A 24,725-nucleotide genomic window follows, 5' to 3' on the forward strand; every position below is an offset into this window, starting at 1 on the left:
TAAAAATACTATTAAACAAAGTGAAACTTAAAAACGAGCAAACAAAGGGTGTTTACACCCGGTTAACGCGAGACGTGTTTAAAGTGTGTACGAAAGGAGCAAGAGCCGCCACCAATCAACCAAGACAGGAGAGCAAAACTAGCGCGAGTCAGAAAAACGGAACAGAACAAAAAGAAGAACAGGCGAGAGAAGAAGTGAAGAATATGGTAAATGCAGGATACAATTTCTATTTCACCACTGCCTTAATTTTTAACAAATCTCTATAGCAAATCGTATCGTATCGTACGACAGGGACATGGGGCATTGGACGGAAACGAACGCAAAGCGGGGAAAGAAAGAACAAGCTAATTGGCTAACACATGGATTGCACTGCAACGGACACCAATAGGAAAGGGTAAGGCTCTTGATGGAATAACAAAGGAACAACACAAGAAAAAAAAACATCCCCGTGAGAACAGACTTTAGAAAAAAGAGATAAAAGAAAGAGCGAAAGAGAAGATGACATATGACAAAGAGACATATATAAAAATGAAAGCAAGAGAGAGAGATATAAAAATGAAAACCAACCTAAAAGTGAGATCAACCATAAAGTCAAACACGTATAGCGATATCGTAACAATGACAAAGTAACTAAGTAAGCGGAAGTGAAAGAGCAAACACACGTTGAAAGAGGGAAATAAATGAAACAGTACGAAATCCGTATAACATATATATATATATATATATATATATATATATATATATATATATATATATATATATATATATATATATATATATATATATATATATATATATATATTTCATCGATTGATGCACTCTTTCGACAAAAAACAAAAAGACGTCTTCTTCCTCTAGCTCTATTTCCCTTTTAATGCAAAATGACAAATAAAGTAACTCAAGAAGAAGAAGAAGAAGAAAAAGACTCAATGGAAGAAGCAAACATAAAAATACACTAACACGAGACATCTGGCAAGTAGCAAGAAGCAAACGGACGAGATTTTCCCCGTTGCCATCTTTAATCGAGTCAGTCTCATTAGTATGAAGCTGAACTCACACATACACACACCAAAAAAAAAAAAACAAACAAACACATCTGGATGTTGATATTGTAAGGGAAATTTTATGAATAAACTTCCTCTCGATCACTCACAGTCACCATCAAATGGGTAGCAAAGAAAAAAAAAGCAAAAAATATGAAACACACCACTCACACGTGACGATACATTTGAAACACATGAACCAAAATTTACCTTTTTATGTGTATCACGAAATTTTCGACATAGAAATACACGCATAGAAATACGCGGTCGGTTTGGGGGCAAGCGACGAACGTACGCACGTTAGCTGATGGGCTGAAAAGTTTGGACAGAAGGCGAGAGAAGGAGCACTTGGGGCAGCGAAAAGGTTGTGGAAGCGAACTGGGGGGGTGTGTGTGGAGGGGTGAGTGTAGGAGTGGTTGAAAAAATAGTACACACAAACAAACACTTACACACACACACAGATACACAGTCAGAGGCGAAACGCATATTATTACGAACCTTTCAGTGTTTCTGTTTCCATACAATTCAAAACACTTCTCATTGTTGTGATTCGATTTTGAAGCTAATATAGAGTGCTACATCAAGCTGTATAAGGATATAAAGAGAGTAAAAAACAAAGAAAACGAATGAAAAATCATCATCAAAATAGATCGTGTGCGGTGCGCGTTTGCGATCGGTTTTATAAAACAGCGTGATGACAGGCTGAAAGGCTAAAATTGTAATGCACATTGCATAGCTTTAGGCGCCGTGTTTGTATGATTCCTTTTTAATTCTCTTCACACTCACACACGTTTATTTTGGTTTGAAAGTGTTCAACAGCGCTATGAATGGTTCCTCCAGCTGACTGTGTATGAAAATCTCTGCCCACCCATCGGTGGCCACCGTCACCGTTGCACCCGGGCAGTCACCATCCGCAGCGAGCCCATCGTCCGTTGCGCTGATCAGATCGCAGTGCACCCCGGGCATCATGCACGTGTACAAGTTCGCTTTGAGCGAGAGCGAAATTTCCGCATTGAAGGCCACAAACCCAACGCGATCACGGCAGAAGCCGATCTGATTCTGGCCATTGTCAACCCACGCCCTTACTGCGGTGCCGTTGGTGATGTTGCGGAAGTGAACCATTTTCCTCACCACCGGCCATCGATGCTCGCAGATCCACGGCAGTCGGCAGTGGCCTGAGTTATCGAAAAGAACGGGTGCTATCTTGCCCTGAGCGTCACTGGGAGGACCTTGGGAAGCGTTTGCAAACTCGTACGAGCTAGTAATGCGCGGCGTGCCGTAGCGATGCGCTAGCATGAACCCAAGACCGATCTGATACGCGCGTCGGTTGCGTGCCGAAACGACCCACAGATCACCGTCCGCATCGGGAAGTCGTTGGAGCTGTGGATTGTTGACGTAGATCAGGGCCTTCTCGCGCGGTACATACCCGAGCCGGGTGCCGAGGTGAACGAAGTAGTGGAAAGGCTTCCTCTTCAGCAGAACATCACCGATGTCGTACGCAAAGCGATCCTGTGCAATCATTCCAAGGTCACTGTAGTCACTCCATCTTGCACGCAGTGCCAGCTCCGACCCGCTAAGTCCGTGGTACGAGAGATCCAGACAGACGAACGGACGACTACCCGGTGGGAAGACATTTCCGACCGTGGTAAGATTCTGCACCTTATCGAAAACTGCCCGCAAATCGTGCGGCCACATGTACAGCGCAGAATCTACAAAGAAGCCGGCCACTCCGAACGTCAGCAGTCGGTTGAGGAAGCTCAGAATACGCTCCCGGACGCGCAGCAGGCTGAGATTGAGATCGGGTCGATCTTCCTTCCAACAGTTGCGCAGCTCGTGCGGATCTTCCGGGTTGACGATGCGGCACTGGTCGTTAAAGTCTGCCGCACTGAACGGTGCATCGGGATAGTCACGGGTGGCAGGGTTTACGGTCGAGCCAGCTGTGCCACGCGTTGTCGTGGAGGAGCCGGCATCAGCACGAGCCATATGGTTCAGCACTACCTCCACGATTACACGCACACCGGCCTTATTGCAGGCATCGATAGCCGACCGCAGCGACGATTCGTTTCCCGAGCGACTGGTCAGTTTAAACGAAACCGGTTCGTACCGGTCGGCCCAGCTCGTGCCATCGCGAACTTCATTCACCGGCGACAGCTGAACCGCACCGAACCCGTGCGGACCGAGGTACGCTTGACACTCCCGCTCGATGTCTTCGTAGCGCCACTCGAACAGCTGCACTATCGCGTGTCGTCCCGGCAGAAAGTGTGGATTGAACTGAGCAGACGCGAGCGAACAGCAAAGCAGAAGGCACAAACCTCCCAACATGCCGTCTAGTTCGCTGACCAATTGACCGTAAATGAGTTGACAGTAAAACAGGTCGCGATTGTAGTAGGCTCTGCAAAGTGTGCATGTCATCGGAAGCGTCAGTCAGTGGCGATTAACGAGCGCGATATTGTGCGGCATATCATCGGTGCCGCTTTGAATCGAGTAATTATAGAGAACGGGGGATTTACAAGGTCGGAGAGAAATGACTCATTTAAGAACGGTAAGTTGATATTTTTCTATTACCCATTAACACGAAACCCCTGCATTATGATGCAAAATGCATGTTTGTTTTTGAGTGCTAATAATACCGAAAGATAGAAACATCTAGCTCTACAAACTTCACCAACCATTTCTGACGGAGTTCAGATGAATTGCAGCGTTCTAATGTTATCTCGCTCTCTCCCTCCCTTACCGCAAGACACTGGTTAACAATTTCACTTTTAATTTGACCACTCTCCACCATATACTGCCACCGTTGGGTGCGTGTCTTCTCGTCGCGATGGCATCTTCTCACCACGAACCGATATCCTTTCGAAGCGATTATTTCGATACATCGCGAGTAGTTGTTGAGCTCGTGGTAGAAGTTGTGTGTCCAGTACTGTTGTTTCTCCCGGTTATCACACACTGACATCGATAGTGAATGATTGCTCCAATGGTGCGTCAGACAATATCGCCTTGAAAGTGCAGCATTGTGTACCTCGCCCCGGAACGCACCCGGTACGAGTGGGTTCATCATTTCCGGGAAAGCATTGCGCACGTAATCGCGAAAGCTTCCACAACCGGCACCAGCACGTACGGCTTTTCGTCCATCGACGGATCCAAAGTAGAGCGGGAAGTAGCGAGGAATGCCGTACACATCGTACAATACCTGCTTGTACTCGTCCATCCACACCTCAGCGAGCCGCAACGAGTTCTTCATGATCACATCCTTTCCAGCGCTGTCCAGGTACGGATGGCTTTGCTTGCGTATGTGTGCAACACGCGAGCAAGGCACAATCACCATGCGGCCACCACACATCCAGCTCTTCATCGACAGCTCGATGTTCTCGATCCCGTACATCTCGAACCCATCGTCATACCAGCCGAGCCGCTCGAAGAACGCCCGATCGATCGCAAACAGTCCCCCGGCCATGGCGGGTGTGTCGAACGGCACGTACGGGTTGGGATAGCGCTTCTTCATTGCCGCTCTACCCCACCAACCGAAGTTAAGATCCCACCGGTAGGCACCGACAAGCTGTGGGGCGAAATCCGTCTTCAACTGCATGGTGAATCCGTCGATCTGATCTATCGTTGGCATGGCGATAGTGGTGGCATTTCTCGCAATCACTTCAAGAAGCGGCTCAAGCCAGCCTGTCAATGGGAAAGAACAAGCTGTTTGATAGAGAGATCTGCTCATTCTACAACCTTCTTACCCTCAGTACACTCAACGTGCGCATCCAGGAAGGTGATCACACTGGCGGTCGTCGTCTTAGCACCAAGCACCTTCGCTCCAATTAGTCCTAGTCTTTTGGGCGCTCGCACTATACGTACCTTCGGAAAGCGTTCTACATAATCATCTAAACGTGTTTTCAAATAAGCTGAAGCAAAACACCAAGACATCAAGGTGTAAAAAAATTGCACCAGCAACTCATAGTTGAATGCAAGACTGCGCTCACCTGCAGTGGAGTAATCGTCCACCAGTATTAATTCGTGAATTAAATGATCCGGTGTACGATCCAGGATGGAGTGAACCGTTCGAAGCAGCACAGACCATGCCTCATTGTAGAACACAATTACGATCGATGTCGGTGGTAGGCGTGAGCTGGCGAGATCCTGTTCCCGACACCAGGCTGCTCGTACATCTGGCAAGCGCCTCCGGAGCGACATCAGATCTGAAGCGTACGCGTTGTATCCGAAAGTTTTCAAACCTTGCTGTACCATCGCGATGGTAGCATTGTCTTTCAGATCGATCTGAACCGGAGTACCCAAATCTCCGGGAGGAACAACCGATCGTGATCGTATGTTGTGTGTTACTTCCTGCTCCAACGATTCGTTCATCAGGAAGATCCTGTAAAACAGGCAAGATGTGCTGAACACCGTCAGATACAGACAGGCCGTAAACAGACGGCGAATGTTTCGTCTGTGGACCATCTGACGATGGTGGAATCGTTTCACTGTTTTTTTGCAAACTGCCCATCTGCGATCTCGTTTGAGTGTATTATAAGAAACATCATGTCGTCTGATAAATAGAGGGTGCATTGTTCGTTGATGGTTTGTTTATTTGGCAAACACAACACCGAACGCATAGAACGCAAACAACTGGTTTCATTCACTGTTCGCACAGTTGAGAATGGTGAGAGATCTCTCACATGTCTTTACCTTGAGATTTTTGTTTATACAGTCGCTCTCTCCGTACGTGCCGTCGGTAGTGTCGTTGAAGCTTTATCACACTGCTCACTTACGCTTACTCACGAAAACCGCAAACATGATCACTAGAACAGCACGTCGGTAAGATATATACCAAAAATCGTGAACGATAACAAGCAGGTGTACAAGAGGAATATCGGACCGCTTTTTATTTTACACATCACGTACAAAATAACTGCCTACTTCTAATTGCAATAATGGTTATGTTTCATTTCGTTTCACTAAAAATCATACGCTACAAGGTTAACCATCCACTGCTGATACTGATCGGAAGCGTTACAGCGTTTCAATACCAATGTGGAGTTCGCCCTGGACCCTACTGCCAGACATTGTGTGTGAGCCATGCTCCAAATTTGTCCCGTTTCCTTCACATACATCCAACCTTGATTGCCACGCTGCCGATGACAAATGGCAGTGGTAAGAAGTGATCCGTTGAAATCCAAACATACCTTGTAGGAGCTAATATCCTGATAGTAGCTATGGCTCCAATACTGAGTCTTCTCCAGCCCATCGCAGAGCGACATATACGGACGTGTTCCCGCTTTCTCCACCGTCAGGCAGTAGGTTCTTTCTAGCGCTACATTTCGTACTTCACCCCTAAACTGTCCATCTATCGCTGGACTACGCAGCTCCGGGAATGCACGCTGCAGATAATACCGAAAGGGCTTACAGTTGGCTCGCTCTCGTACTTGTTTTCGCTCCTCAACCGAACCGAAGCGTTCCTCCAAGTATCGGGGCAACCCATTCACATCAAACACGACCTGCTTGTACTCATCCATCCACACCTCGGCCAAACGGGCTGAATTGTGCATCGTCAGATCCATCGCCACATCAAACAGATACGGATGGGAGTGTTTCTCTACGTGACCCACCCTAGAACACGGCACGGTAAGCATCATCCCTCCGCACATCCAGCTCTTGATGGACAGTTCAATGTTCTCCATGCCGTATATGATGAATCCCTCATCGTACCAGCCAATCCGCTCGAAGAACGTCTTATGGATGGTGAACAAACCACCCGCCATTGCTGGTGTTTCGAAGGGCTCACACGGGTCAGTGTATTTCCTACGTTTTATGTTTGAACTTTTACACATTTATTAACCGAATTAAATGATACAAAACACAATACAATGATGTATGGGGCCGCGCGCACAAGCCGCACCGTGAGCCCTACCGGGAGCCCTGCTCGACCGGTAGCCTGTTACACACTCCTGCGTTAGGTGCGCTCTGCACACACTTAGCGCGCATCGCTAAGTGCGGCGTATTAGTGTGCGTGAGCGCAGTGTCGATTCCTGGATGTCGACCAGCAGCAGCGCAACTGCTACGGCGAATCCAGGGCTCGGCACGTCTATCCACAACACTACGCAGGTGTTTTCTCTCGCACCATCCAAAGTTAAGATCCCACTCGAACGCTCCTGCCAGCAAGAGCGAGATATTGGTCTGAAGACTCATATTCCACTCGTTGATGCGATCGATCGTGGGAATGGCTACGTTGGTAGGATCGCGAGCAACAACGTCGAGCAGTGGCTCAAGCCAGCCTGAAAGATGTCAGATAAGATTGAATGAGGGTGAAAAAGAGTTATACGATGTTTACGAACCTTCTGTACACTCTACATGGGCATCCAGGAAGGTCACAATATCTGCGGAAGCTTCCTTGGCGCCCATCAAACGAGCGCGGATTAATCCGAGACGTTCTTTTGCACGAATGATTTTTACCACCGGGAACGGTTCAAAGTATTCTTCGAGCTGAGTCTTGAGATATGCTGTAATTATTCGTTTCAGTGGACACGGAACAACACCTTAGTGCACGTTGGTTACTTACGATAGTTTGAATAATCGTCTACCAAAAGGATTTCCTTAACCAGGTGCGATGGTGAACGATCTAGAACCGAGTGCACGGTGCGTAATAATACTGACCACGCTTCATTGTAGAACACGATCACGATGGATGTGGCGGGAAGGCTAGCGGAAAACAGATGGCCGTAAGCTTTCGGGCAGCACCAACTTCGTAGATCAGGCAATCGCCGTCGCACTGACACGAGTTCCGAAGCGTACTCGTTCAGACCTTGCGCGACTATGGTTCGTTTAACCTCAGCTGTGATTACAGGATTGGATGCGTCGTACCGTACCAAAACTCCCATATCACCCGGGGGAGTTAGTTTTCGAACGGGTCCGGAGGTTGTAGCGTATGATGTCTCATTATAGTACAAATAAAAGGTGACATTTAACACCAGTATAAGAGTGATGAAGATCACGAAAAGAGCACGATGTGATACGAACAAACGGTAGCACATACTGTAATGGTAGCCTAGCTTACACGGAAGTCATCTCAATACTGTTAAGAAAACTGCAACTCACAGATGTAGTGAATACAACAAGATCTCTTTGTATTGAACTCTTGTGAAACATCTCTTTATTCTGATTGTATCCGGTTTATGGCTGCCAAAACGGGTACTCTGTCAAGGTAACATACCACTGTTGTGCGAGTTTACGCTCGTCGCATGGTTCTAGTTTCACTAAACCATCGTTAGATGCAAGATCAACCGCAAGACATAGCTCCCGGGAGAGGCTTTTTATTTGCAACCGCTCTGTGTCGTAGCTCCACGATTGAGCACCACGCATCCGATGGCAGGCAGCTATGGTAACGTCCGTTCCTGAAGATCCAGCATCGATACAACGCTTGTAGCTGTTGAGCTCTTGGTAAAAGTTGTGCGCCCAGTACTGTGTTTGGTTACGCTTATCACACGGCATCATACCGATCGTTGAAGTTGCTGATGTTCGCACCGTTAGGCACGTTTCATTTCCCAGTGCAGCATTGTGAATCTCACCACGAAACTGTCCCGGTACAATTGGATAGGGCATTTCTGGGTAGACTCGCTCCAAGTAGTACTTAAACGATTTACAACCAGCACTTGCTCGCAATGCATTACGATCCGACACGGATCCAAACAAATCCTCCGAAAAGCCCGGTATGCCGTTGACATCAAACACAATCTGCTTGTACTCGTCCATCCAAACCTCCGCCGCACGAATCGAGTTCACGAACGTCACATTCTGATGCCCGTTGTCAATGAACGGATGGGCGCTTTTGCGGATGTGTGCCACATGAGAGCAGGGCACCGTCAGTATCCTTCCCCCACACAACCAGCACTTGATTGACAGCTCCGCATTTTCCATTCCATACACCCGGAACTGGTCGTCGTACCATCCGAGCCGTTGAAAGAAACGTCTGGCAATCGAAAATATCCCTCCAGCCATTGCTGGCACTTCGAACGGTTCGCTAGCCCGCTGACTTTGCCGACGCGGAAAGGTGGAACGATGCCACCAGCCGAAGTTGAGATCCCACTCAAAAGCTCCAAACAGATCGGAAGAAACATTTGTGATAAGATGCATATCGAGATGATCGATACGATCGATCAGTGGAACGGAGATTGTCTGCTCATTCTCCGCGATCTGCTCCAACAAAGGTTCCAACCATCCTGCGAAGAAGAGGAATATTTTTTGAAATGTTTTACGATGACAATTGAGTGTTCTTACCCTTCGTACACTCAACATGTGCATCTAAAAATGTTACAACTGGTGATGTACTGCGTTTGCAACCGAATATTCTTGCGTTGATCAATCCCAGCCGCTCGGGAGCACGTATAATGCGAACGTTGTTATACGTTTTGAAGTACTCATCTAGTGCAGTTTTCAGGAAAGCTTTAGAAAGACGAAAAACGCATTATTATACATAAAATGTCATGCGTTACATTCAACTTACGTAGATAAGAACAGTCGTCAACGAGTAACACTTCCTCGACAAGATCCGAAGGTGAGTTGTCCAGGACAGAGTGAACGGTTCGTAGCAGAACAGACCAAGGTTCATTGTAGAACACGATCACGATGGATGTCTTTGGCAGGATGCGATTGCTTCGCGTATTAGTAACACATTCCGGAAGTCGCAGGTCAGGTAAGACCCGTTTCGTTGGTATAAGTGACGATGCATACTCATTGAAACCGTATTGTTTGATACTTGTTTCCACAAATCCGGTGATCTCTCGATCAGATTGGTCCCATTTTACCGATTCACCCAAATGTCCCGGTAGATGTTGTGGTGTAATGTGCGTTCTAATGGTGATACTCTTAACACTACCAGCTAATTTCAAATTCCACACGTTGATGTGCTTTTTTACCTCATCATTGTATTGGAAAAATAGTACATTCACACTCAACATCAACACTAAAACGATCACAGCTGCAAACCGCCTCCAGGCGGTCGATGGCAAGCTCATTGCCGCAGATGAAGTATAGAAACCCGGTTCCCGGAGAAGTAAATTTGACGATCTGCGTACCACGCAAAAGGAGTTTTTTAGTGAGACCAGATGTATTTCGAGTATAATAGCAGCTTTGTGCAGTTCAGCAGAACGATTTGCGTCTGGTTCCAGGAAGGAGAGAGAGAGAGAGTTCCTTTGAATCACCAATACAATCTGAATCGATACAATATGACACTGTTTCCACGGAACGGAGCCGCAGAGGAGAGTTAGAAACTAAACAACAATCAAATCGAGTTTTCTCGGTTAATGTTCCCTAAGCATTGAAACATCCAGCTCGATGTATGAAACGTTCCACTGTTGACTCGGTTTCGTGGCGTCACATTTCTCCAACAGAAGGGTCGTTTTTGTTTGCAGATTCAAAGCTAAACAGAGGTTCCGCGCAACGCTCAGAATCTGTTGACTTTCCACCAACACCTTCCAGGCCTGGTTGCCACGGCTTCGATGGCACTGGTACACCTCCACGACCGTTCCGACGGCATCGATACAGTTCCGGTAGCTATTCAGCTCCTGGTAGTAGTTGTGGGTCCAATACTGATCCTTCTCCAGATGATCGCACGGTGCCATACCGAGGAAGCGGTCATGGGCACGGTAAGTCAAACAGCTACCATTGCCCAGAGCCATATTGTGAACTTCTCCGCGGAAAGCACCAGGCACCAGCGGGTTGTGCATCTCGGGGAATGCGTTCTCGAGGTAGTAGCTGAACGGCTTACATTTGGCACTCTCTCGGATGGCTTTGCGTGTGGCCACTGAGCCGAACTCCTCCTCCAAGTAATGCGGTATGCCGTAGATGTCGAAAATGATCCTTTTGTACTCGTCCATCCACACCTCGGCCAGCCGGATCGAGTTCGCACGCACAACGTCTTTCGGCTGTTTGTAAAGATATGGGTGGCCCGTCTTCTGGATGTGTCCTACTCGAGAACAAGGAACTGTGACCATCTTCCCTCCACACATCCAACTCTTAACGGAAAGTTCAATGTTCTCGATACCATAGATGTCGAACCCATCGTCGTACCATCCAATGCGCTCGAAGAACGTCCTATTGATCGCGAACAATCCTCCAGCCATGGCAGGCGTATCGAACGGTTCCATCTTGTTCTCGTTCTGCTTTTTTTGTGACCATCGACCCCACCAGCCAAAGTTGAGATCCCAATCGTATGCACCGACAAAGGTGGGAGCCTTGTCATCGCGATACTTCATGTTGTTCTCGTCGATCCAATCGATCGTTGGGATCGCAATCGTGGTCCAGCTCTCTACAACGGGCTGTATCAGTGCCTCCAGCCATCCTGAGTTGATTGAGAAGCATTATGAAGCTCATGATTCAAGTAGTATGGTGGCATAATAATCATACACTTACCCACAGTCACTTCAACGTGCGCGTCAAGGAACGTAATCAAATCGGTCTTTGTACTCTTTCCGCCAAGCATGCGGGCTCTGATTAATCCAAGTCGCTTTGGAGCACGTACGATTCGGACTTTCGGGTAGGTGGCAAAGTATTCCTCTAGTTGGGCTTTCAAATGAGCTATGAACAGAAACGAAAGTATGCTTTAGAAAGATCACCAAACACACTTGAAGTGCATGTTATACGTACGCATAAAGCTGAAATCATCCACGAGCACAATTTCGCTCACTAGATTCGGAGGCGATCGGTCGAGAATGGAGTGCACCGTGCGTACCAACACTGACCACGCTTCATTGTAGAACACGATCACAATCGAGGTTGGGGGTAGATCGGCCCGATAGCGACCCGGTTCGCGGCACCAGGGGTCTCGAATTTCCGGCAGTCGTCTCCGTACGGACATCAGATCGGAAGAGAACTGGTTCAGCCCTTGATGTATCATTCCTTGATTCACCAGATCTGTCACGTCGGTGTCGTTGGTGTCGATCTCCACCGAAACTCCCATATCACCCGGTGGCACCGGAAAGCGTGGATCTAATCCCAGCGTTGTGTAGACGTACTTAAACACCGTTGTACCATCTGAAGTGGCTGCAATAGTTGTCGTATTGATTTCTTCCACAGGTAGTAAACCTTCACTGACGTTGCTCCTTTCCCGCAGTGCTAGCCGCTTCAACACGTTGTCGTACCGTCCGCGTCCTCCGTTGTAGAACAGGGTCAGAAATAGATACACCAGCAGTACGGCAATGCTCACTACCATCACAAAGTTTTTCTTCACGTTGCCGCGCATGGTGAACAGCTGGCAACAGCTACAAACGACAGAGGACGACGACGCGGTGTTCAGCGCCGCGATAGGTTGTGCACTGAAATGTGCGAGAATATCAAAGCGTTTCTTAAGTGGCAACATACTGTTTGCGATATCACTCATATCACACACAGCCACTCAGACACACGGGGTCGCACAGCGAAGCAGTCCGATTGTACCAGTACAGTGACTTCCAAACAACCGTCGATGGGCACGTAAAACAAGGGTATCATTCATTCTCATAGTTTCCAAGAAGTGGGGCAATGAAACTAGTTTCAACAAGATTTGGTTTCCCATTTAAAAGAGCTTCTTTGAAGAGGTGTCCAACTACGGAAGTTTTGTTTTGACGACAGGAAACCCCACTATTTACTATTATTAGTACTATTAATTGAACATAATTTAAAACACCCCTTTTTCATTTAACGCTTATCTCTCATAAGATAGTTGGTGATGCTGTATTTCCTTTTCACTCTCACAAAGGTAACTCAAACGTTGGACGAAGTAATTAATTAATTGCCTTCTTAGCGCCAGTTTGATGACGCCAGGACACTCCTCCAGCTGAGCGATGATGTCAACGTTGACACGCTTATCAAGCCCGTGTATCGCACATCGCACGACAGCTGTCAGGATGATGTTTTACTTCCCTTTTTTTTGCACTGATAAATTGCCTGCGCTATTTGCTGGGCACTTTAGCTGCAATCACAGTCGTGCGTTGATAACGATCCTATGTGGTGAGATAATTGATCGTACGCTACCGAATTGCTTCAATGTGCGGGTTTGCGCTGCGTGATAGTAAGGTGTTGCAAATGCATTGGAAAGGTAGGACACGTTTGCAAAAACGCATCCTTATCTTGTGAAAGGAAATGTCGTTTAATTGTTTAGCGTGCGTCATTTGTTTCAGTTTTAAACACGTTATTGTTGTTAAAAGCAAACACAGGTCCTTCACCGATAGCGATGTGAAAGTTTCGTTCCATTTTTTTTTTTCGTTTATTGTAGTTTTTTGCAAGTAGAACCAAACACGACACAACACAATGCCCTATTCTTAAACGAATAATTGTCATAAGCTCCAGCCACGAGTCATGCCCGTTCGTCGAAGCATTGCCTCATCAATAGCACCATTCAACAGCGACCGGGAGACACACAGCCACACATACCAAACACACTGAAACAACCGTCTGAATTGATTGTTCGAGGCAATTATAGTTGACGGTGAAGTATGCGGACTAGATAACACAAAGGTGGCTAGGCATTCGGGATTTACCTTGACTAATCTACGTGCTAAGTATACACGGCCAGGGTACAGATATATTATCAGCCCGTTGTGATAAGGGGGCTGCTATTGATTAGCCGTATTTGGGGTAGATTGCGGAGGTAGCACCAGCGAACAACGAGTACTGAGATTAACTGCTGCAGGTCACAGCTCAAGCAAACGGCGATACATCCAACTCGAAGAACGTTACGGACCACTTTTGAGCGACACTTGTTGGATCACACTGTTGCATCGTAAGCGTAACGTTTGTAGACGTATTTACCGCGAGACATTGATCGTGCTTGATGCTTTGGAGTTGTCCCGTGTTGGTCAGTACACGCCACGCCTGGTTGCCACGTGAGCGATGACAGCCAAACACTCCGAGACTGGCGCCGGTGTAGTCCAAACAGTGCTTGTAGCTGTTGATCTCCTGGTAGTAATTGTGGGCCCAGTACTGTGTTGTCTGCTCACCGTCACACCGTGCCATGCCGAGAAACTCGGAACTATATTCGAGGCAGGTGTCGTTGCCGAGCAGGACGCTCTTTACTTCCCCACGGAAAGCTCCCGATACGAGCGGATTGTGCATCTCGGGGAATGCATTCTCCAGGTAGTAGCGGAATGGCTTACAGTTTGCACTCTCCCGGATGGCTTTGCGTGATGCCACTGAGCCGAACTCCTCCTCCAGATAATGAGGAATGCCGTAGATATCGAAGATGACTGCCTTATACTCATCCATCCACACCTCGGCCAGTCGGATCGAGTTCGCACGCACAACGTCCCTCTTTTCGTTGTGAAGATACGGATGTCCAACCTTCTGGATGTGGCCTACCCGCGAGCAGGGAACCGTCACCATCTTCCCTCCACACATCCAACTCTTCATCGACAGCTCAATGTTCTCGATACCATAGATGTTGAACCCATCGTCGTACCACCCCAGTCGCTCGAAGAACGTCCTATTGATCGCGAACAATCCTCCAGCCATGGCAGGTGTATCAAACGGTTCGAGAAGGTTTGCGTACTTCTTTTTCATAGACGAGCGGTACCACCAGCCAAAGTTGAGATCCCAATCGTACGCACCGATGTAGGAGAGGGACTTGTTCGCTATAAGCGCCATACTTTTCTCATCGATCCAATCGATCGATGGGATCGCGATCGTGGTAGAGTTACGCGCCACAACATCTAGCAGTGCCTCCAGCCATCCTGGTGGATAGTATCGGGTGAGTTTAGGTCACTCATTTAGGTCACTCAAACAAGACTTACCTTGCGTACACTCGACGTGTGCATCCAGAAAGGTGATAACATCGGCAGTCGTGTTTTTGGCACCGAACATCCTTGCCCGTATTAATCCCAACCGTTCCGGGGCTCGAAGGATGCGCACCTTTGGATATGGTCGGAAATATTCGCCCAGTTGGGTTTTGAGACTTGCTGGCGATTATAAGAGAAGATTTAGATTTAACTTTATAAAGCATGAAGATATTTAATCCGTCCTCACCTAAGGTAGAACAGTCGTCAACCAGTACGATCTCTTTGACTAGATGTGCTGGAGATCGATCCAGCACCGAATGTACCGTCCGGAGCACAACCGACCACGCTTCGTTGAAGAACACAATCACAATGGACGTTGCGGGCAGATCCGCTAAAAAGCGTCCCGGTTTGGCACACCAGGGATCACGAATCTCGGGCAACCTACGTCGAACGGACATCAGGTCGGAAAAGTATTGATTGAAGCCTTGCGTTTGGATGCCTTGCTGTGTAAGGGCAGCAACCTCTTCACTGGTAAGGTTCACCGTAACTGGGCGACCCATATCGCCGAGTGGAGTGGCCAGCCTGGGATCGAGTCCGATCGTCGTGTATACAAACTCGAACCCATGATTAGCGTCCACCGATTTGCTTTGTGAGGTCGATTCTTCTCTAGTGTGATACTGCTCCCGTTCCAGCCAGTTTCTCCTGGGTGTAAGCGAAAGGTTAACATCATACACAAAGTAAAGCACGGTAAGTGCCAGCGTCACTGTCGCGGTCACCAGTGCGACGACACTGCAACACCGCTGGCCACCGTAACCGGCAGCGATACGCACACGTCCAAACGGTACGGCATTCCGCATGCTGTCGGTGCCGAATGTGAACTGAGCGATCGCTCTTTGGCGGCACAGGTTGAATGAATCGTTGTGATAAGTGTGTACTTTGTGCGCGTATTAGACGCGGAACGAACTACAAACGAAGCGACACCGATAACCGAGCGCTGGTGATAAGACGCGCTACGGAAAGCTTGGAAGGGAACCTGCACCTGTACGTATCGTTGTGTGAGGTTCGGTAGAGATGCTACCTATGAGCTTATGCAATATGGTGTGGGGTTTTGCGATGTTTAAAAATGCTGCCTTGCATATGCAAAAGGGTAACGATGTTGTTTTCTTTCCGCAGACAAACGCTGCACCAGCTGCTTGTACGTCAATTGCTTTATTGAGTGGTTGCACAATTGTTTACCCAGCTGTTGTTCTGGCTAGAGACGCCTCGGTACTTGTCGGTGCATATTAGTACAGTTGAATACTGAGTAACGTAGTTATCGTGACTTGATGAGATGATCGTAATGTGTGGTAGATCCCTTCATCCGTATGAACAGATGGTTTCAGTGACATCTTCATCAAACGAAGAAATAGTAAAGCTAATGTCAATTACTCTTCAACCGAATAGAGATCAACAAATGACCCAAAAACTTCTCAACTAACCTCACTACTCCCCTACACCTTATGTTCTATGGCAGGATAGTGCCACCGTTGAGATTGTTCCGACAAGCTGCACCCATCGATGCGAACCTTTTTCGACGCCGTGTCCACTCCCAGACACTTGCCCTTGTACTTCTTGTGTTCGAACTGAAGCGTGGTAGCATTGTACGTCCACTCCTGATTGCCGTGCGCTTTGTGGCAACCGTACACCAGCAGCATGTTCCCGTCGTAATCTAGACAGTGATTGTGGGTGCCGATTTCTCCGTACAAGCTGAATATCCACTGCTGCGCTGTATTACCCTGCGCGCACGGCGTCATACTGACGACATTGTTGGGCTCGGCGTACGTGAGACAGTGGGCGGGATCCGAGCCTATCAAAGCGTCGTTTTGGAAATTCCCCCGTCCGGGACGTTTGGCGAGATCTTCCATTATCTCCGGAAATACGTTCTGTAAGTACCAGTGGAAGTCTTTGCAGTGTAGATCCTTACGCAGTTGTTTGCGCTCGGAAAGGTCCCCGAAGTTCCCGCGGAACTCTGGTCCTCCGAACATCCCGTACAGGACGTCGGCGTATTCATCCATCCACACCTCCGCTACGCGAACCGAGTTGATGCGCACGACGTCGGTTTTTACATTCTAAAAAGCAATAAAAGGAAAATTTACAATAATACAGTGCTTTGGAGCTGCCCGAATGTACCAACCTTAAGATACGGATGTCCCGTCTTCTGAATGTGAGCTACTCTAGCGCACGGTACCGTCAGCAACCTGCCACCACACATCCAAGCCTTCAGCGACAGCTCAATGTTCTCGCCCCCGTACACATCCATGCCCTCGTCGTACCAGCCGAGCCACTCGAAAAACTTCCGATGGATCGTGAACAGTCCACCGGCCATCACCGGCGTACTGAACGGTTCCATCTTGTTGTCCGGCTTGTGCACGCGATCCCAGCGACCGCGCCACTCAAAGTCCAGTCCCCAGCCCATCGCACCGTAAAACACGGGCGCCTTGTCACTGACCAGCTTCAGGTTGTTCTCATCGATCCAGTCGATCGTTGGCAGTGCGATGGTGTGCGGATCGCGAACGACCGGGTCCAGCTGCCCCTCGAGCCACCCGTTCATACACTCGCAGTGCGCATCGAGGAAGGTGAGAAAGTCGGACGACGCGTTCCGGGCACCGTGCAGCCGGGCTCGAATCAAGCCGAGGCGTTTAGGCACTCGCAGGATGCGTACCAGCGGATAGCTGCTAAAATACTCGTCCAGCTGAGTACGTAGATGAGCTGCACTAGGAAGACGTTTTCATCAGTGGGAATGGGAAAAGAGACGTCGCAGTATGCTTCTTACCAAGGTTGGAAAAATCATCCACCAGAATGATCTCACGGATGAGCGCGTGCGGCGTCCGGTCGAGGATGGAATGAACGGTTCGTACCAGCACCGACCAAGCTTCGTTGAAGAACACGATCACTATAGACGCTTGCGGTAGTTCGGGAAGTAGCCGTGGCTCCGCCGTACACCAGGGATCACGCAGATCGGGCAATCGGCGCCTCACCGGTATCAGATCACTAACGTACTGGTTCAGTCCCTGCTGGTCGTACCCTTGCCTCACCAGCTGATGCACCTCCTCGGTAATGTTTTCGGGTAGCGTCACCGGCTTGCCCATATCACCGGGCAGTGTCTCGATCCACCCATCGTCCGGTATCGGCGGGTAGTGTGCATCGTACTGGACCACTTGATACTCTGGCACGACAAAACCGACGTCACGCTGCACAGTGCGCCGCTGCTCCGCCTGATGTACTCGCCTAAACTCTTCCAGCGTTTCCAGCCGATCCGACAGCTGATTGTGATAGAGATAAAGCGCTAGAATGCAGCAAAACACAACCACTGCCCAGAAGATATCGCGCTTGGTGGAGAAGTATTTCTAAAAGTAACAGTAACCGTAATGAGTTTAACATATTCTGCAAAATTCTCTTCAGCAAAGACTTACTCCGTACATGGTGTTGCAGTCGGTCCCCGGGGGACTCCACGGACCGTACTGGGGCTGTTACGCTCCAAAACTAGGCACCCAAGTATGCCCGTTCGGGCACTGCGGCAGCTCGTGCGCACGACGCCCGAAGTGCCTAACGTCGTTATCAATCAGTTCAATTTATCAGTGTGTACAAGTGTATATTGTCACGGTTCTGAGCGGTTCCAGCGTATCTGATGCGGTATAATGGTATAAAAGACACAACAACACCCACTGTTTCGATAAGCACACCGGGAGAGATTGTTCCGAGCATGCGAGCGTACGTGCCCGGCAGGGTTGCGTTGCAGGGCGATTGCGTTCGGCAGGGCTGTGCTGATACGAGCACAGTGCGGCAACTGTTTCCCTGCATGGAAGTTGACAATCAAAGTCGGTATAGAGCAAGTGTTTGTGGTATTTTTTGTGTGTTTGTTTTGTTTTTTCGGTGCGTGGTAGTTCTGTTCCTTTTCTAGACACGTTGCAATCCCGCCCGAAACGCATCTCTTTTGGGCACTTCTCGATTGACGTCACATCACAGATTGTTTGGCTTGTAGTTTTGCATCAACCACTTTTGCTTGGGCTGGTTCGGATCACACACCACCAGCGACAGTTCGAGGTCCCACTGAAGGCACCGGTCATAGGTGAGTTTCTTCAGCAGCTTTGTCTGCGGGTCCCAACTCCACTGCTGATTGCCACCCAAACCGTGGCAGCGGAACATTGCCAGCTCCTTACCGTCATAATCCAGGCAGTGATCTTCGCGCGTTACCTGACCCTGTTTGGTGAGGTACCAGAGCTGATGCCCCCCGGTACCGTGACAGCCAACAAGCGTCAACTTCATTGGCCAGTCCAGACACAACCGGTAGCCGTTCGGGAGCTCCCCTCCGAACTGTATCACACCCCGTGCTACAGCCTTGCTCGGATCGAACTGTTCCGGAAAGACGTGCTCAAGGTACCACCGGAACGGTCGACATTGAAGTCGCTCGCGCAATTCTTTCCGAGCCGTCACATCTCCAAAGTCACCGCGCTTCTCACGGCCTCCGAACGTTTCGTAGTAATAGTCCGCGTACTCATCCATCCAGACCTCCGCCAGCCGGACCGAGTTACGCTTGATAAGGCCAAAGCTGCCGGGGATCTCGAGCAGATAGGGATGGCCGCGCTTCTGAATGTGTGCTACCCGGGAGCATGCCACTATCTGGATCTTTCCACCACACATCCACGCCTTGAAGGAGAGCTCCATGTTTTCGCCGCCGTATATCTTCATCTCCTCGTCGTACCAGCCGAGCCGCTGAAAGAAGGTGCGATGGATAGTGAACAGTCCGCCGGCCATGATGGGTGTGTCGTACGGTGCTGCCGGATGCACTGGAGCTGTGCTGTTCGGGGCGTGCTTTGCTATTCTTTCCTCTCTACTGCGCCACTGGAAGTTCAACGCCCAATCGAACGACCCGTAATACTTGACGGAGTTCTGTGCATTCAGCGCAAGCGTTTCCTCGTGGATCCAATCGATAGCCGGTATGGCGATCATCGTTTCATCGTTCGCAACGTGGGCAATCAGTGCCTCGAGCCAGCCTGCAAAACGGGAAGAGAGCGTCATATTACTGAGTGCTTCGTTGTAATGAATTCCAAACTCACCTTCAATGACCTCACAGTGCGCATCGAGAAAAGTGATGATATTGGTTGTGGTTGATTTCGCTCCAAGTAGCCGTGCCTTGATCAAACCCAACCGTTCTGAAGAACGCACCAATCGTACCTTCGCGAGCGGCGCAATGTACTCATCCAGCTGTCCCTTCAGGTGACTCATTGTCGAGTAGTCGTCCACGAGTACAATCTCCTCGATAAGCTCGGTGGGTGTTCGATCCAGCACGGAGTGTACGGTACGCAGCAACACCGACCAGGCCTCATTGTAGAACACGATCACTATGGCCGAGCGGGGCAATGTCCCGGGACCGACATTACGCCGCCGTCGCTCCTGCTCCTGTTCCCGGCACCACGCGTCACGCACATCCGGAAGCCGTCGGTGCAGCGGGATCAGATCCGACACGTACTGATTGAGACCCTGCTCGTTCCAACCTTTCCGCACTAGCTCGCGAACGTTCGCCGGTAACACATCCGGTAGTATCACCGGCAGTCCCATATCACCGGGCGATCCATCCGGGTCCGGTGAACCATCGTCGAGTCGGGCAGCGTTCAGTATGAGATGGAGCTCCTCTTCCAGCGTTGCCGTATCGTTGGACGGGTCACGTTCCACTGTCACTATCCAGTAGGTGAGGCCAATCAGTGAGAACACGAGCACAAAAAACAAATGTTTCGCTGTAAGCAACGGAAACATTATGTGCTTTTTTGGGGCGGTATGTGGTTTGGATTGCAACTTTTAGACCCAAAACGGTCTACTGTAATGGTGGTGTGCTCTGGCTTAGCCTAAACTAGACACTAGACCAGATTAACGTGCCGTTCACTGTGATAAGCGTGTATTGCTACGTGCCACGAACGTAACAAAAACCCCGACCGAACAGGGGCTCGGCTGAAAGACTTTTAAAAGGTGCTTCAGAACAAGGGCACGTTTCATTCGCCACCGCAGCGCTCTATACCTCGGCTAGAGAATGATGAACGAGCTTTAAACAGCATGAGGTTAACATCCGCATACGACATCACCCGCCCCTAGTCGGTGACATGTCGCGACTGACGCGGGACAGGATGGTGACTTAATACGGTCGCCGCGGGTTGCGGCGGTAATGCAGTTGCGTGCGAAGTTCTACCACTCGACGCGAGCTGATAAGACTCACCCGCTCACACTGCTCCGGTCCGTGAGGTAATGGGAATGTTTTCGATAAAAGCGTTATCTATCGGGCGAGAACGCGTTAGACGAAAGCGACACTAGCGCGTTGCCATTGGTAACTTTGATCGGGTAGCTTCAGTTTTGAGGTCGATCTTTTCGTAGCAGCGATAAAATGGGTAAAAATGTGCTTTGAGTATCTTGAGGTGTATTAATGAATAGTAGTCTAGTACAAGGCCGGATGTGAATCAAATCTTATCACGAACGTCCGCTTATAATCAGAATTTAAGCCTAATGCAAGGATATTAATGACAAATTGAACAGATGCAATTCAAATTCTTGTATGACTTTATCTTCATATGGTTAGAAACCATTCGTTCCATCCACTCAAGGTCTTAGGTTGTTGATAATACGAGACTTCAAATACTCCCAAACCAATGCTTATGGTCCTAATAAGCACCAATAGTTTATATGGAAGACTTCTGTAAGACCTGAAACGTTTGTTTGAGTTGTCATGTTAAAGTCGTCAATTACTAGGAAAGGTCTATTGAATGGCCTGCGGTACGATTAGTGTCGTAGAGGTGATATCTAGCTAGCGGGAACTCCGCTACCCGAAAGCAGCCCGGATGTGCTATCAGTATCACTATCTTTGCTACGTCGTCACATTACATCTGCTTGTAAGAACGTAAACGAAAATGAAAAGTTATCACGTCCAGAAGCTTTGCCGTATGCGTCTGATAAATAGAGTAACAATTACAAGTTGAGTTAAAACATTAAACAGTGCCACAGATAGCTCAAACCACAGAAGCCAAAACATCGTGTCATATTGCAATGCACCTTGACTGTTTCGCTCTATAAGTATTCGATGGTCTACTCTTATCAACGACTTCCACATTAGCTAAAAACCATTGTACATAATAGCTGGTAGCAAAACAAACAATTAAGCGATAAGATTACTAGATTCATAACTAGATCCAATCCAGTATGCCTTAATATTTATCTGTGCTACTGCAAATGACTTTTTTCATGTTTTGTGTTACTACTCCTTACTTACCGTACGACCCATTACCATTTCTTTCAGTTTACCAAGAGACACTAGCCCGAATGTTCATCATCAATATATATGTATGTATATTTTGCTTGGTTGTGTGTGTGTGTGCGTTTTTTTTTGTTTGGTTTTGTCAATCAACATACACCGATTAAATGGATGTAGACAAATGGATTTCCTTGACTTTGACTGTCTCAAAATACGATTGGGTGGGTAAAAGGTGTGTGAGTGTGTGTTAAAGTTTGATGTATTCCAGTGGGCGAATGAGTTTTCATGAGTAACTGGACCTTGGCCATCCGTAGAGTCTGTGGGTGTCATAAAAGTGGAGCCTTGGCCATCCGTAGTGTCTGTGGCTGGAACGCTTCAGTTGTGATAAGAGTCCATGTGGATTCCCGTCTCTTGGCGTCATCTTTTGGCTTATCGATAGAACTGTAGAATGGCTTGCTGCCCTTGGGATTGAGGACATTAAGGAATGAAGGGTCCTAAGAGTGAGTGTATTATTGGCACACAATGAAAGAAGGGAAAGAATGTTGTAGAATTGAGTGGAGATCCTTTGGAAATATCCAGTAACATGCATCTGGGGCACACTGGATCGTGATCGTGCTAGTAGATTGCGGGACATGCTGGAATGCGCATCTGGTTCACAACATAGACATTATAGATAGTCGACATTCATGAACAAACACTCACACAAAATACACGTATAACAGTTTCAGTGTCGCCGGCATGATCTTTTTTTTTTTCGATCCGTACGAACCCGTCACACCATGTTGTCACATCTGGGAGTTACACCTATTCTAGCTGGGGGATTGCGAAAGGATGCGGGAAAGCGTTACAGCGCGCCAACACAAATGGGAAACACATTCGCGTATACAGTTAAGACGGACCCCTCCAGAGTGTCTCTGTTGTTTGTTTGTTTTTATGTTTGTTTGTTGTTGTGTTTGGTGAGTTTGTTGTCACATGGCTGATCGACAGCGTCAGCCCATATAGCCCGGCACAAGTTGTCTGTTGTTGCTGCCGTAGTAGTTGTTGCCGGAACTACCAGTATACTCCAGTATATTCTACCCTATCTGTAAACGCTACATCGAAACCAGCTCTTGTGCTCTTTGTCCGTTTGCCCGAGAAAGAGTGAGTGTGAGTTTGATTTGAGTGCCTAAGAGAAGACGATTTGATCCCGGAAAGTTTACAAGTGTGCGTGTTTGTTGTTCTTCTTTCTTCTCTATTCTGTCTGCCAGTTGTACCGAACGTCCGAACCAACCAGTCTGTCCACCGAAACCCTTCAGTACTTGCTGGCCCTATACCTGCACTGCCTCTGCACTGTGCTTCTGTCTTCTGAGCGACTGCTCAGTTTCTGTAACGGTTCTCACTGCAAGGAGCATGTAAAGTAAATGTGTGCTGCAATTTGAGTGCCATCATCAGTCATCAGGCTGTGTGAACCGTGTGTACCGTGTGTTGCAATCTTCCATCAAAGTGGTGTGTAGATCGATACTAAATAACGAGCCTTCTTCTGCTTCACGCAACACGGGGTAACATTTGATAAATTTTACGAATTTGAGTGAAAAATGTAACATTTCTACTACTTTTCATATACATCTGAATTTTAACGATGCTCGCACGCGCGAGATCGAGCGTTTGATTTTCGAGGTGTTTTGCACTTTGGAAAACGTGGGTGGGTATCTTGTGGAGGGAGAAGTAAGAAAGGGTCTTTAACACGATTTTGTGCCATCGGAGGTGGAAAGGAAAGTGAGTGAAACAGTACAGGGGTTACTACAACAACTCTGCATGACTCTACCTTCCTTTCTAAACGATTATCAAGTACACCTGAGGAGGAACGGTTACGGTATAGCTTTTTTTTTTACTTCACTTACGTCCACTCGTTTCAAACTTTTCTTTTGTTAATATTATTTGTTGAACACGTTTCGTTTGTAGGAAGTGCATGTGCTGTGGGAAGATGATACTTTCGCCACAAAAACGTCGATACCGGCACCGGCAAGATGGAGAGTTAGTTTTAAAAACGTTCCTGTAGTATGCTTAATCTGAACCACGATCAGAACGGTTAGTGAATGAACCACACACTTTGCCCCATATATGCTGCGGTGTTCTGGAATTTCAAATACGCTTAGTCAAATATTAAGTCAAACGGGGGAAAAACGATCGATTATTGATATGATGAGTGAGTTTGACTGTCAAGACATGCAAAAAACGACGGCTAGAGTGTTATTAAATGTTTGCAAAAATTTCATTTGCCATCCCCAATCATTAGTTTGTCTGGTAATTTAGAAACTCTTGAGAAGTTATTACCGATTTACTGAATCTTTACCTCCTGTGTTAATGCAGAACTCATAACAATGTCGCGCTCTGATTGAATGCTTTGAAACGAGTTGAACTAAACTACTTAAACTTGTGCTGCTTAACTATTCGAGCAGTTCCAGCTACTCGAGATTCATACAGTTTTGCTCGTACTACAACAATAAACACAAACGAAATGCAAACAAAACGAAGCGTTCAACGCCAGAACGCCAATTCCTTCGTTGCGAGGCGAGATCCAACCCGCTTGGTTCTGTGTGATCTCGACGGCGCGCGCGCGTTTCCTGTCTTCTTCTTCTTCTTCTTCTTCTTCTTCTTCTTCTTCTTCTTCTGCTTCTTAGAAGCTCTTGCCGA

The 24,725-nt window shown here is 48.0% G+C and overlaps 9 protein-coding genes across 9 annotated transcripts in view; all 9 read right to left on the bottom strand.

Moving 5' to 3' along the window:
* Positions 1 to 1,812: 1,812 nt before the first annotated feature.
* On the bottom strand, positions 1,813 to 3,479 carry LOC121600458 (alpha-amylase 4N-like). Its single transcript, XM_041929068.1, has one exon. The coding sequence runs from the start codon at positions 3,453 to 3,455 to the stop codon at positions 1,836 to 1,838; it is 1,620 nt and encodes a 539-aa protein (XP_041785002.1). The 5' UTR covers positions 3,456 to 3,479; the 3' UTR covers positions 1,813 to 1,835.
* Positions 3,480 to 3,609: 130 nt separating this feature from the next.
* Positions 3,610 to 5,495, bottom strand: LOC121599931 (putative polypeptide N-acetylgalactosaminyltransferase 9). The gene is made up of 3 exons (XM_041928083.1): positions 5,021 to 5,495; positions 4,778 to 4,942; positions 3,610 to 4,715 (listed from the first exon to the last, which is right to left on the bottom strand). The coding sequence occupies exons 1-3, from the start codon at positions 5,493 to 5,495 to the stop codon at positions 3,664 to 3,666; spliced, it is 1,692 nt and encodes a 563-aa protein (XP_041784017.1). The 3' UTR covers positions 3,610 to 3,663.
* Positions 5,496 to 5,954: 459 nt separating this feature from the next.
* LOC121599932 (putative polypeptide N-acetylgalactosaminyltransferase 9) lies at positions 5,955 to 8,065 on the bottom strand. The gene is made up of 4 exons (XM_041928084.1): positions 7,594 to 8,065; positions 7,370 to 7,534; positions 7,056 to 7,309; positions 5,955 to 6,838 (listed from the first exon to the last, which is right to left on the bottom strand). Exons 1-4 carry the CDS (start codon positions 8,063 to 8,065, stop codon positions 5,993 to 5,995), a joined length of 1,737 nt encoding a protein of 578 aa, XP_041784018.1. The 3' UTR covers positions 5,955 to 5,992.
* A 58-nt stretch (positions 8,066 to 8,123) lies between these two features.
* Positions 8,124 to 10,049, bottom strand: LOC121600610 (putative polypeptide N-acetylgalactosaminyltransferase 9). The gene is made up of 3 exons (XM_041929344.1): positions 9,535 to 10,049; positions 9,309 to 9,473; positions 8,124 to 9,250 (listed from the first exon to the last, which is right to left on the bottom strand). The coding sequence occupies exons 1-3, from the start codon at positions 10,043 to 10,045 to the stop codon at positions 8,205 to 8,207; spliced, it is 1,722 nt and encodes a 573-aa protein (XP_041785278.1). The 5' UTR covers positions 10,046 to 10,049; the 3' UTR covers positions 8,124 to 8,204.
* A 27-nt stretch (positions 10,050 to 10,076) lies between these two features.
* Positions 10,077 to 12,582, bottom strand: LOC121600606 (putative polypeptide N-acetylgalactosaminyltransferase 9). The gene is made up of 3 exons (XM_041929339.1): positions 11,676 to 12,582; positions 11,442 to 11,606; positions 10,077 to 11,370 (listed from the first exon to the last, which is right to left on the bottom strand). Exons 1-3 carry the CDS (start codon positions 12,406 to 12,408, stop codon positions 10,331 to 10,333), a joined length of 1,938 nt encoding a protein of 645 aa, XP_041785273.1. The 5' UTR covers positions 12,409 to 12,582; the 3' UTR covers positions 10,077 to 10,330.
* A 153-nt stretch (positions 12,583 to 12,735) lies between these two features.
* LOC121600607 (putative polypeptide N-acetylgalactosaminyltransferase 9) lies at positions 12,736 to 15,666 on the bottom strand. Its single transcript, XM_041929340.1, has 3 exons — positions 15,027 to 15,666; positions 14,795 to 14,959; positions 12,736 to 14,734 (listed from the first exon to the last, which is right to left on the bottom strand). The coding sequence occupies exons 1-3, from the start codon at positions 15,634 to 15,636 to the stop codon at positions 13,707 to 13,709; spliced, it is 1,803 nt and encodes a 600-aa protein (XP_041785274.1). The 5' UTR covers positions 15,637 to 15,666; the 3' UTR covers positions 12,736 to 13,706.
* Positions 15,667 to 15,955: 289 nt separating this feature from the next.
* On the bottom strand, positions 15,956 to 18,327 carry LOC121600608 (putative polypeptide N-acetylgalactosaminyltransferase 9). Its single transcript, XM_041929341.1, has 4 exons — positions 18,232 to 18,327; positions 17,592 to 18,165; positions 16,953 to 17,527; positions 15,956 to 16,887 (listed from the first exon to the last, which is right to left on the bottom strand). Exons 1-4 carry the CDS (start codon positions 18,238 to 18,240, stop codon positions 16,270 to 16,272), a joined length of 1,776 nt encoding a protein of 591 aa, XP_041785275.1. The 5' UTR covers positions 18,241 to 18,327; the 3' UTR covers positions 15,956 to 16,269.
* Positions 18,328 to 18,778: 451 nt separating this feature from the next.
* LOC121600609 (putative polypeptide N-acetylgalactosaminyltransferase 9) lies at positions 18,779 to 21,016 on the bottom strand. The gene is made up of 2 exons (XM_041929343.1): positions 19,876 to 21,016; positions 18,779 to 19,812 (listed from the first exon to the last, which is right to left on the bottom strand). Exons 1-2 carry the CDS (start codon positions 20,570 to 20,572, stop codon positions 18,779 to 18,781), a joined length of 1,731 nt encoding a protein of 576 aa, XP_041785277.1. The 5' UTR covers positions 20,573 to 21,016.
* A 1,107-nt stretch (positions 21,017 to 22,123) lies between these two features.
* Positions 22,124 to 24,725, bottom strand: part of LOC121600611 (serine-enriched protein) — an 11,591-nt gene continuing 8,989 nt past the window's right edge. Inside the window, exon 6 of the mRNA XM_041929349.1 lies at positions 22,124 to 24,725. This exon is cut by the window's right edge and continues 2,911 nt beyond it. Within this exon, the coding sequence (XP_041785283.1) occupies positions 24,709 to 24,725 (17 nt within the window). The 3' untranslated portion in view covers positions 22,124 to 24,708.

This window comes from Anopheles merus, chromosome 3L (assembly GCF_017562075.2).
Source record: "Anopheles merus strain MAF chromosome 3L, AmerM5.1, whole genome shotgun sequence".
Lineage (NCBI taxonomy): Eukaryota > Metazoa > Arthropoda > Insecta > Diptera > Culicidae > Anopheles > Anopheles merus.

Excerpts from the sequence above, each read along its gene's own strand:
- LOC121600458 (XM_041929068.1), bottom strand. The coding sequence starts at position 3,455 with ATGACATGCACACTTTGCAGAGCCTACTACAATCGCGACCTGTTTTAC.
- LOC121599931 (XM_041928083.1), bottom strand. The coding sequence starts at position 5,495 with ATGGTCCACAGACGAAACATTCGCCGTCTGTTTACGGCCTGTCTGTAT. Across the intron at positions 4,943-5,020 it reads GGACGATTACTCCACTGCAG|CTTATTTGAAAACACGTTTA; the intron begins GTGAGCGCAGTC and ends GTTTTGCTTCAG. Across the intron at positions 4,716-4,777 it reads GCACGTTGAGTGTACTGAGG|GCTGGCTTGAGCCGCTTCTT; the intron begins GTAAGAAGGTTG and ends TCCCATTGACAG.
- LOC121599932 (XM_041928084.1), bottom strand. The coding sequence starts at position 8,065 with ATGTGCTACCGTTTGTTCGTATCACATCGTGCTCTTTTCGTGATCTTC. Across the intron at positions 7,535-7,593 it reads AGACGATTATTCAAACTATC|CATATCTCAAGACTCAGCTC; the intron begins GTAAGTAACCAA and ends GAATAATTACAG. Across the intron at positions 6,839-7,055 it reads GTCGACATCCAGGAATCGAC|AGGAAATACACTGACCCGTG; the intron begins ACTGCGCTCACG and ends AACATAAAACGT.
- LOC121600610 (XM_041929344.1), bottom strand. The coding sequence starts at position 10,045 with ATGAGCTTGCCATCGACCGCCTGGAGGCGGTTTGCAGCTGTGATCGTT. Across the intron at positions 9,474-9,534 it reads TGACGACTGTTCTTATCTAC|CTTTCCTGAAAACTGCACTA; the intron begins GTAAGTTGAATG and ends GTCTTTCTAAAG. Across the intron at positions 9,251-9,308 it reads ACATGTTGAGTGTACGAAGG|GATGGTTGGAACCTTTGTTG; the intron begins GTAAGAACACTC and ends TCTTCTTCGCAG.
- LOC121600606 (XM_041929339.1), bottom strand. The coding sequence starts at position 12,408 with ATGAGTGATATCGCAAACAGTATGTTGCCACTTAAGAAACGCTTTGAT. Across the intron at positions 11,607-11,675 it reads GGATGATTTCAGCTTTATGC|CTCATTTGAAAGCCCAACTA; the intron begins GTACGTATAACA and ends TTCTGTTCATAG. Across the intron at positions 11,371-11,441 it reads GCACGTTGAAGTGACTGTGG|GATGGCTGGAGGCACTGATA; the intron begins GTAAGTGTATGA and ends CAATCAACTCAG.
- LOC121600607 (XM_041929340.1), bottom strand. The coding sequence starts at position 15,636 with ATGCGGAATGCCGTACCGTTTGGACGTGTGCGTATCGCTGCCGGTTAC. Across the intron at positions 14,960-15,026 it reads TGACGACTGTTCTACCTTAG|CAAGTCTCAAAACCCAACTG; the intron begins GTGAGGACGGAT and ends TATAATCGCCAG. Across the intron at positions 14,735-14,794 it reads ACACGTCGAGTGTACGCAAG|GATGGCTGGAGGCACTGCTA; the intron begins GTAAGTCTTGTT and ends ACTATCCACCAG.
- LOC121600608 (XM_041929341.1), bottom strand. Across the intron at positions 17,528-17,591 it reads GGATGATTTTTCCAACCTTG|CTCATCTACGTACTCAGCTG; the intron begins GTAAGAAGCATA and ends TTCCTAGTGCAG. Across the intron at positions 16,888-16,952 it reads CGGGACATCCGTATCTTAAG|AATGTAAAAACCGACGTCGT; the intron begins GTTGGTACATTC and ends ATTGCTTTTTAG.
- LOC121600609 (XM_041929343.1), bottom strand. The coding sequence starts at position 20,572 with ATGTTTCCGTTGCTTACAGCGAAACATTTGTTTTTTGTGCTCGTGTTC. Across the intron at positions 19,813-19,875 it reads GCACTGTGAGGTCATTGAAG|GCTGGCTCGAGGCACTGATT; the intron begins GTGAGTTTGGAA and ends CCCGTTTTGCAG.